Raw genomic sequence first — 10,995 nt, 5'->3', positions numbered from 1 at the left:
GCTCGACTATTCTAGTGCTTGATGGTAAAAAAAAATGCTTGATAGAGTTACCTACTCCTGTTTACAGGTTGGTGTCATGATGGTGAACAAGTATGCAAAGTTTCAAAGCCATATGTCAATGGACTTTGAAAATATTTGAGGTGTATTACAAAAAACTATTAACGTAAATTTTAAGTCGAAAAAGGGGCATAATTCTGTCAAAATGCTTGATACAGTTACCTCCTCCTGTCTACAGGTTGGTGTCATGATGGTGAACAAGTGTGCAAAGTTTCAAAGCCATATGTCAATGGACTTTGAAAATATTTGAACTATTACAAAAACTTTAACGTAAATTCTAAGTCGAAAAAGGGGCATAATTCTGTCAAAATGCTTGATACAGTTACCTCCTCCTGTCTACAGGTGGGGGTCATGATGGTGAACAAGTGTCCAAAGTTTCAAAGCCATATGTCAATGGACTTTGAAAATATTAGAGGTATTACAAAAACTTTAACATAAATTCTAAGTTGAAAAAAGGGGCATAATTCTGTCAAAATGCTTGACAGAGTTACCTCCTCCTGTCTACAGGTTGGGGTCATGATGGTGAACAAGTGTGCAAAGTTTCAAAGCCATATGTCAATGGACTTTGAAAATATTTGAACTATTACAAAAACTTTAACATAAGTGGCTTACGCCGACGCCGACGCGGACGCTCGGGTGACTACATAGCTCTACTTATTCTTATCGAATAGTCGAGCTAAAAAACAGTAAAATATAACTGACTTATTTAAACGAATTGGACAACAAACATGACTAAAATAAAACAAAATTGTTAATGAATATAAACAACCTCAACAAACTGCTAACATTAAAAAAAGATATGTCATGCAAATATATAATTCAATTATGCAGATTTTACAAATATTTATATCCGTAAGATAAAATACATCAATATGAACTTGTGATTAGACTATTTATGTAAGAGTGTAATTTCCAAGCAAGATGGTAAAATACTGAATTTAAAAACTTGAAAAAATAAATATCTTCAAACCTTACAATTAATTTATGGTTGTTATTTAATTTGTATCTGGAGAAACATTGAATGTAAAAATCAATGACTTTCAAATTGAATAATAATGAGTTTAATTGGCACAAAGAATAACATATAATAAATTTGGCACAAGACTGATGTAAAACATATTAAATCATCAAAACAAAATAAAATATATAGAGAGTGTCAAACAAGTTAATCATTGTAAAATTTAATACTGGTTGGCATTTTAAGCAATAAAAAACATGGTAATAATTATTACATTATGAAAACAAATGCATAAATATTTGACTCAAATGAAAAACAAGCTGGAACAAAAAAGCTATATAGTTTACTTGCTGCAAAAACTATTTGTGTGTGTGTCAAAGTACAAAAATAAAGTTTAAATACAGAACCTCTTGTCTCTTATTACATAAACCGCGGCACAGGAGTGTAATAAAGCCATTTAATAAAACCGATATTACACTAGTGTAATAACAATTTTATGGGACACATTTGCACTATCTATAAACATGGCGTTAAAGCAACAGTAAACTAGAGCAGTCATCGATAGAGACAATATCGATGTATCATTGATATTTTCTGTTGAACAATAATCAATACAAAATTGAAAAAAATTGATTGTTTAAAGGTCTATAAAAAATGAAAATTCACTAAAAAGATACACAAAAGCAGATGGCCGTGTCTAACACTAAGCTGTTGCTCCATAATGGACACATTTCATAGCAGTTATGACAAAATATAATCAGAAAAAAAATCATGCAAAGGTACACAACCTATCTATTTTACTAAAATCATTTTAAACAGGTATAAGAAAATAAGAGTATTTTTAGATATATTGGTGTAATGCCAATATTTAGTCAGCCGATATCAATGTATCGTCAATATGCTTTGCACTGAATCTATGACAGCACTACAATAAACTTTTCTTTTTTTGAATATGTGATAAATAGAATATTATATTTTTGTAGATTCAACACTTAATTTATTGAACTCGTTGAATAAAACAATATTATGCTCGCATAATGATTTTATTCAACTTGTTCAATAAATTTAGTATAAAACCTACTCATTCTACATCCTCCATATTTCAAGGAAACATACTTTGAAATAAAAATTTACATCTACTTCTGTCAGTGCAAGGGACCCACAATATTTCATGATACTAACATTTTTAAATCAATGATTTTTTCCACATGCTTTATCAAAGCTTTCACATTGGTGATTTACAGAAAAAAGAGAGAAAATAAATGGTGCATAACTAGTAAACAGTATTTAAATGCTAATGAAAGTTCTCATGTTTTATCAGTCCATGTAAGTATAATTATGTATCTTTTTTGGAGGACAGTTTTGAAATCTCAGTTTTCTAAATTTTCACTTGAGGTATTTGTGGCTGCCTTTCTATTTTTACGACCTCCCTCACGGTCTTTGGCTGTCCTCAACCATTCTCTGGTTATAAATTCGACCTCTGCTGTGGTTGTTCCTGGTGTGGTCTTCTGCACTGCCTCTGTAAATTACATAAAAAACGCAATGTTCATTTGACTTTTTTACAGTGATATTCTCTGTATGTCTTGTTTAAAATTTTTGCAAGTTAAGGAAATTATTTGAATAAGTTCACCTGCTCTTCATTGTTATGACAACTGAAATGTACATACCTTCAAAACGTTTGAGTAACAAATAATGGGCTTTATACTTTAATAGATTTTGAATTTCTGAATAAATAACAAACATAAAAGTTTGTCTGCTTTTTTTTTCATTTTAATTTGATAGATTACTCAGAAAGCCAATCTAAAACAAGATTAATCAGAAAACCAATCCAAAACAGTACAATTATGCAAAAAAAATGCAAAAAAAACTTTATGACTTACTACAAATCACTTCCGCTATTTTCAACGATCCAAATTTAAGCTTTCCTTTCTTTCCGTACCAGTTGTAACTCTCTGCCAAACGGCTTTTGATTACATGGCTCAGAATCGCGCTGACCATATCTGGTGTGTTTTTCCGCCAATCAAAGACAGGTAGTTGACCTGAATGTTAAGTGTCATTAAGGCTTAACACTAAAACAGTATTTAAACATAACAAAAATTTCAATTTTTGAAAAAGAACTATAATGAAAAGAACTATGAATATGAAGAAATAATTTTTTAAAAAACAAATCTCATTATCTGTTTTCATAGTACATGTATTTAATGGTTTTTACTGTATGCTTCAGCTTTTACAGCTAAAATTACATGTTTTAAAATTTACAAAAAAAAAACAAAATTCGATAAATTTATCATTGTATAATGAATTGGCCAAAAACAAGCATTTGCTTTCAGAGGCACTTATTAAAGGGCATTGAGACAGTACATGTATATATACTGATAGACAAAAAATACACTTGTAGAGACAGGTTTTCTTACCATGTTGTTGAGAACAGTCTGTTGTCTCAACTCTTTTTCTAACCCTTCAACATCCTCCAAAGATTGGAGGGGAAGGGTAATACCTTCAGGCAGACTGAAGGTACTGGAGCTGCTCACTTTTGATGCTCCTAGCTCCTGTACCATATCTAGAAGAGTTTCAAGCATTCTACGTTGCTGGTTTTGTTCGATTCTAATTTTTTCGATACTAGTGAACACTTCTCTTGAGAAGCGAACATGATCTCTATCTAAAATTTGGCAAGAAAAAAAATGTTATTACACAAAATCAGGAAAAAATCACAGTAATGTCATGGTTCTCAAGGCTAAATGTTCATCCTTAAGAAAGATGACAAGTCCTAGCTTGATATAAACAACATTAAATTTTTACGCAATTAATCTTATATTAGCACCCATTGTTTTTTTAAGAAATTACCCTGACCTTTTTTTTTGGAGCAAATTATGAAGAGAAGTCAACCTCAATTACATAAATGCAAAGCTAATTATCAAAAAATACAAAAAAAGGTATGTATAACTAAAAGGCCAAAACATACTTGCATCTGGAGCTGCTGTTTCTTGCGTCTTTGAGCCAACTTTCACATTTGGAGTGGTTGCCAATGGGATACGTGGCGGTGGTTTTGGAAGAGATGGCGATTTTGTTGAAGGCAGTGGTGATGAGATGGAAGACAGTGGTGATGAGATGGAAGATGGTGGTGAGATGGAAGACGGTGGTGATGATTTAGAAACTGTCAAAAGCATTGATTGAACTTCTTCCTGAGACCCTTCCTCTGTTATCTTACTGCGTGAAACAGCAGTAAAATCATGCCTGTCCTCATCTTCATCAGATGAAGAAAATACTGTTTTTCTAAAATAGTTAAAAACATAACCCCTGTATTAATTTAACATAATAATGCTCTAATCAAGGGAAAATATTCAATATTTCATTATTTACATGTTATGTGGGATAAATGACTGATTTAACAGTATCAATCACTATAATTTTACTGCGTTACTAACGCGTAGACGTTACTAATGCAGTAAGAGTAAAGACGTATTTATGTATATTTGGATCATTTTTTTTGATTATTTCTTCTTTGTTCAATTCATAGTATTTACTTTAAAATACATTTTTAAAATTTTCATGAAAATAAGCATGAATCTGATGGCATGCTGCTTTAAAGACTTTAAAGATGTTGTTGACAGTACCTTTAATCAATGTACTGTATTCCATATGCATTTATTTTAGTATAATTAATTCTACAAGTGGCCAGATATCAGCTACATGACCCTAGTCATTGAGCATTTGAAAGCTACTTGATTTTTTTACATGTTATAAAAAAATTTATAATAATTGTGAGTGTCATCACTGATGGTGACTGAAAGATACTAGAGAATGTTTTTTTAACATTTCACAATTAACTTCTAGCCAAGAAAAAACAGCTACCTGATTTTTCTCTTTGATCGGCGGTATGAATCTGCCTCATCTTCACTAGCCTCTAAGGCAGTTGCTAGGTCAGATTCATCTTCTGCTTCACGCAGCTTCTTTCGTACCTTATCATATGATTCTACAACAGCAATAATTTAAATATATTAATTTTAAGTAGTTTAAGCCAATTTTGACCACAATGTGATATTAACAATGTAATTCAATCAATATTTATAAGCATGACAAAGAAAGTGTAATTTTACATTTTTTAAGACAAGCCTGATTCAATTGAAATTTTCTTTTAAAATTACATGTATTCAGTATTTGCAATAATCCTTACTTACACAAAAGGATATATTACATATAAATACAAACATACAAATCTGGTGAAAGTAAATCAAAATAATCAAATTAACACAATTTACCATGTTCGTACAATTCACGGATTGGGAAGGATTGCCAATCACCCTGCGGCTCAATCTTCTTCATTGCAGCTTTAGTAATTTTAGAAGATACCTTCCAGCTTGGCCATAAAGCACATTTTGTTCCATCACGCCATTTGTCCGGAATTACAGCTAAACATTTTTCATCAGTGAATTCAACTAGCACGTACATTCTAAATGTAGTAACACAAACATTCCAACAAACTTTCAAAAGAAAGTGATGAAAATGTACCAATATTTTACAATATAAGTCTTTATTGCTTAGACAAATGGATTCACATTTGCAGATTTTTTAAACATATACAGGGCTGATTTTCTTAAACTATAAAATGTCAGCACATATCTACCTATTTCATGACACGGTTTTGTTTGCTAATATCTAAACTTTTACAACATTTTTAATGATTGTACATGTACATACTTTCCCTTTCCAGAAAGAGACCTAACGAAACATATAAATTAGGTCAAACATAACTACATTCTGAATTGCTAAAATTTCTCTTAAGGTTTTTTTCCACAGCGTTTTTCCCCCGTAAATAACTGATACCTGCAAACGGCACCCCTTCCCAATAGAAAATAAACAGCAAATATCCTGAATCATGACTGGTAAACTCCCTAAATAAAACTAAAATTTACCACAAAAATTGGCAAAATTCAAGGTAAAAAAAAAAACCCAAAAAACAGTAATGGATGCCTCCATATTTATTAGTGATTTACAATAAAAACCAAGTATAACCACATGAGTAATATTCGTTACCCAATTCATTTCGTACTTTCAACATCATTTATAATAAAATTTTATCAATTTTTTTTTTCAACCTTAAGAAATCATACATGGTTTTTAGAGTGTATTTTTTACTTAGATTAATGAATATTTTGCATCTTTTGTAAAAATTCCAAATTTCAGTAAAACCCATGTCAAGTACTGGCACTATTCCAAATGCAGGGAAAATAAACCACTGTTCCATATAGGTTGTTTGTTTATACCTCCTACGGATGAGAAAGGGGCCGAATATCTCAAATAAAAAATACTGTAAAACCATGTTGTATAATGCACAGGAGATTCAATAGAAATTTTTTATATCTTTTACTTTAGGATATTTTTGCATGTTTGCCATTTTTTGGCATAAGGAAAAAACCTTTAATCAGTTGTAAAATATAAGGAAAAAACATCAATTTAACTTATCCTGATGAAGGTCATTATATGACCGAAACCGGTAGATAAATAAATTCACTTAAACTCACTCTGGTGTTCCTGACATGTTGTTTTCCATCCTCTCCTTGATTAATCAATTTAACTTGTTTAGATTCTTAGGAAACACATAAAAGGCCTCCAAAATGCCTTTATTTCTCATAATCATTTTAATTTTGGTGTATTTATAGTATCCAAAAAAAGTTACTCTTTGGCCAAATTACTGGAACCATCTTTTTCATCTGTTGATTTTTGGAAATAAGTTAAAACTTACAGTGACTAAGTATTTTGTATCGAAGTCAAAATAATAGTTGTGACAAATAACTTCACATTTTGGCTACATTTCAGGTAATAATTAAGCATTTACAAAAATGTAATATCTCTGTAAAACCACTGTTTAACCATTATAAAAATGAATGTTTTCCTTTTTTTTTTAAAGAAGTAAAAATTTATTTAATTCTAAGGCTTAATTAATGTGTAAAAATTACTTTATAATGTGTGCAGAAGGGGAATGGTCAAAAACTTTTCCTGGAAAGGTAAAGAGAACACACTTGAAAACCTCACAAGCTTTGGTAACTTTCATTTCTCCAGTTAGACCAGAAACTACAAAAATTCTAAGGTCAGATGAAAGTAAAGGAATATCAAAGAAGTTAGAGACATCTCCAAATTCCTCATATATTAGTGACTTTTCTTATGTCAGTACTTTCACAAACTATGTTTCTTATAAGACCAACTTTATCTCCAACTAAAATGCAATTGTCACCAGTTTTTACAGAAAAGTACACTTCTTTTAACTGCAGTTCTTTGTATTGTTTTTGAAGCCTAACCTGCGGACTGATTGGTCCATTAATGTGATTTTTTTTAACAACACCAGATGTTTCAACTTTTTGTCTTTTATTTGGTTGCCAATTACTATTTTTCAGACAGTCTTCGTATTACTTGTTGAAGTGGAAAATTTGGTTTTCTTACAAGTCGTTTCAACTTCCCTAGGAAACTCTCAAATATGAACGCTGAAAAATTATCCAGAACACCATGTTTTTTCTACATCACCTGCCAAGTGGACTAAATTATGAACATTATAGACAACTGTGTCTTGACCATATATCCTTGCAAAGTCATGCACAAACAAGCGTAGAAGGTCGTTTGCATAATTACAATACACACTACAATAAAATGGGCTGGAGAGACAATATATAGCAACAAACAACAACATAAAGTGCTTATAGGTTGAGCGTTGAAATAGTGCTGAACAGGACACAAGGACCGGTATAGAGTAAAAAACTGTCTGAGTTCTGTTGCTTTCCATCTATCAATCTCATTCAAAGGTCTCCCTTTCCTCAGGAACTCTCGTGAAGGTACTTCTGTAAACCTATCAGTTTCTCTGAAATTAAGGCTACAGACCTGGCGGCAATCCTACAATTAGATTCCAGGGGGCCTCTCATCCATAACAGAAGCAAACGTTTAACAACGCCTAAACATACTAAGTGCATATAATCCAATGGGAATTGTGAGACCATACCAATGGAAAGATTCATTAATGGTGAGCGACCTAGATGGTGTCCTTCAGAAGACAATTCATTGAACTGAAAATCAGTTCTCAAAGGGGAATCAATTAAAGGAAATGTCATTTTGCCTTTCCAACAACCTTTTTTGCATACACTTATCACATCCATGGTAACCACTGTGACCCTTAATCTGCTTAACATATGCCTTAGCAGGGGCATCACATATAATGGCTGATAAATTCACTTTCAAATACTGATTTGTTTCTTCTACATGCAAAAAAGATTCTGTTCAAGATACTGCATTTCTTCAACAAAGTCATGCAAGAATGCATTTACAATCCCCTGGCTTTGAATTGCCTACATAAAGTCCAATTACAAATGGCTCAGATGAAAATGGCTCAACAAGTCTACCTAAATTGGCCAAAATTGAGTGTTGGAACTCTTGAATAAAGGCAAACCATCTATATTAATCTGAATAGACAAACTGTCAGCTGCACAAAAAAGAATATGTTGGCTCTTTCAACAAAATTTTTTTTTCAAGCCTGCAGAGATGCCAAAGTGGTGGTAAGATCCGCCATTCATTTCACTGATTTCATACACTTTTTTCATCCTCAACAAAGTTCGTGGATCTTTGGGGAGAAAGTCATGGTAGGTACTTAAAATATGTAAAAGTTCATACACTGCAGTGTGTGGAATGCTGAACTTTGTTACCCAACCTGCCAACTTGTCCTTCAGATCAATTTCAATATCATCTATGCTTTCTTCTGATGAGGAAGTATCAGATATATCATCAAAACTCAATGTTGAATCATCTAAGTTCTGATCAGAATTAATTTGCAAAATTTCATTGTGCTGTCTATCACATGCAGCTTCTCCCACTATGTCATCAGAAGTTACGTTCGATTGATTACCCTCACTACAATTATTCTGGTCATTTTCACGTGTGTCATTGTAAACAAAAATCCATGTGCTCCCTAACATTGGATCTAATTTTCTCGGTAAGACCTCCAATAGGACATACTTGCTTACAATTAGTACAAGGATTATTTGGTTTGCCAAGCTATAGACTACGTATGTGTAGGCAATCCAAATCTAGGGTAATCCGAATCACTTCATTTAATTTCTTTTTAATCCAACAAAAACAAAATGATGTTCCAAATGTTTCAATGAATTCAAAGAATCAATGCATATAAGTATACAAAATTTAGCACCTGTGTGTAGGGAAATATATGTTTCGTGTGATCCAGAAGTACTTGAATGACAAGTTTTTCAGATAACCTTTGTTTTAAATGAAGGCTTTAAAATTTTGATCTGCAGTGTATATTTTACATTTCTTTTCTCATGTTGTAGGGTAATCAATTAATAAATTTTCTCGTTGTTTTTCTATTTTTACTGCAACAGTTGATCTATAAAAGATGGTAATAATGTGATGTTTAAGAAGAAAGAAATGACACCAGTTCCTTTCAGATTATGTCATTTAAATAAAATATAGCTTTCAATATATAAAGGTGATTCTAATTGCCTACACTAACTGTATACCCAGCACTATCACCTTTAAAACAGAAAATGAAAAATAAAAAAATGAATGATTATTTTAACCAACTTCCCTGCTCATATTCATATCAATTAAAGAAAAAATTCCAGTAGAAGGGAAAGCATGTACATGCACATTAATAAACTGTGAAAGTGAAAATTATCAGCAAGTATGCAAAACACAAACATATTTTTTTTACAAAATAAAATTATAAAAGCGAATATTTAGTACATTCTAACTTTGATGTGCAAATTATCACTGCCCTGTTAATGCATGTCGCGAAAATATGTAACAAATATTTTCAACCTTGATTTTACATTAAAATCAGACAAACAGATAAATGGTTTATTTTTCCAATCACTTAAAGTGTTAAAATCAAATAATTAACAATGTTTACACATTTGATAAATCATCATTACTTTAAAATATAAATAATTTCATCACCTTCCTTTGATTAGCTTTTTTGCGCTTGTTCTGTTGAAAGTAGAAATGCAGTGAATATTTGCCAGATTTGCATTTAAATTATAATTGAAGAGTGTTTTTTATGTGCTTAGAAAATAAATATTGAATTCAATTACAAACAACATATCATTTTAAAAACTCAGCTAAAATTATTTTATAAATTCATATCAAAATGTACAATTATTTGCTGCATGGTAATCAAGGGAGGGAATAAACCTAACAGAATTCCCTCCCTTGTCTACTACAAAAAACCGGACAGTAAGACAGTACGTAAATATAATAAGTAAAGAACAACGGGGTTTCATTGGAATTAATTTATTTCATAATATTTCAACGATTTAACAAAATATGGATATGTGACAGAAAACGCAATATCGTACCGATGTCAATCCGATATACAAAAATAGTTTGCATTTATTTATCATGTAGGCCCGACGCAGACCCGATGTCCTTTTTTTGATGTAACATGAAATGTGGTTAATGTGGTTCTAGTAATTGAAATCATACACAGGACTATTTATCAACATAATTAAGTAAACAATACCATTGCATTTAGAATTTTTCAAAATATTGAGCATGTCGGCACTGCAGCGGTCCGACGTCGGCCCCAAATCGGCAAACTTTGCCGACATGCCGACATTAACCGTACATCGGCCCGATATAGTCGTGCTGGCTGGGGAGGGTCATTCAATAACGCAAACATGTGTTCTTGTTTTTTTGTGACAATAAGTTTCTTTATTAAACATTTTCCATCATACATCATGTTGTTAAAATGAAAAAAATGTAGTTAAACAACAAAAATAAAAATATTTAAAAGTTATCTACAACTGATATTAATATAATAATTAATAAGCTAGTGGTAACGCATTATTGCCAACTAATCCATTTTTACCAACTATCTATAAAAATACGTATCCATTACCTACAATGTAATCATTACATTTGTTTACATTAATTATCAACTTTAAAAAAACTAGTGCAAAAATATAATAATTATAGTGAAAAATGAA

At 31.4% G+C, this 10,995-nt stretch overlaps 1 protein-coding gene across 1 annotated transcript; it reads right to left on the bottom strand.

Annotated features, from left to right (window-relative positions):
- Window positions 1-1,381: 1,381 nt before the first annotated feature.
- LOC132741359 (uncharacterized) lies at window positions 1,382-10,105 on the bottom strand. The gene is made up of 7 exons (XM_060729512.1): window positions 9,968-10,105; window positions 5,275-5,465; window positions 4,868-4,988; window positions 3,978-4,288; window positions 3,430-3,674; window positions 2,896-3,054; window positions 1,382-2,534 (listed from the first exon to the last, which is right to left on the bottom strand). Exons 2-6 carry the CDS (start codon window positions 5,462-5,464, stop codon window positions 2,995-2,997), a joined length of 927 nt encoding a protein of 308 aa, XP_060585495.1. The 5' UTR covers window position 5,465; window positions 9,968-10,105; the 3' UTR covers window positions 1,382-2,534; window positions 2,896-2,994.
- Between the last annotated feature and the right edge of the window lie 890 nt (window positions 10,106-10,995).

This window comes from Ruditapes philippinarum, unplaced genomic scaffold, assembly GCF_026571515.1.
Source record: "Ruditapes philippinarum isolate M1 unplaced genomic scaffold, ASM2657151v2 ctg14647_1_1_1_1, whole genome shotgun sequence".
Taxonomy (NCBI): Eukaryota; Metazoa; Mollusca; class Bivalvia; order Venerida; family Veneridae; genus Ruditapes; species Ruditapes philippinarum.
This window is presented reverse-complemented; position numbering and strand designations above follow the sequence as displayed.

Excerpts from the sequence above, each read along its gene's own strand:
- LOC132741359 (XM_060729512.1), bottom strand. The coding sequence starts at position 5,464 with ATGTACGTGCTAGTTGAATTCACTGATGAAAAATGTTTAGCTGTAATT. Across the intron at positions 3,675-3,977 it reads AACAGCAGCTCCAGATGCAA|ATAGAGATCATGTTCGCTTC; the intron begins GTATGTTTTGGC and ends GCCAAATTTTAG. Across the intron at positions 3,055-3,429 it reads AGACTGTTCTCAACAACATG|GTCAACTACCTGTCTTTGAT; the intron begins GTAAGAAAACCT and ends CTTAACATTCAG.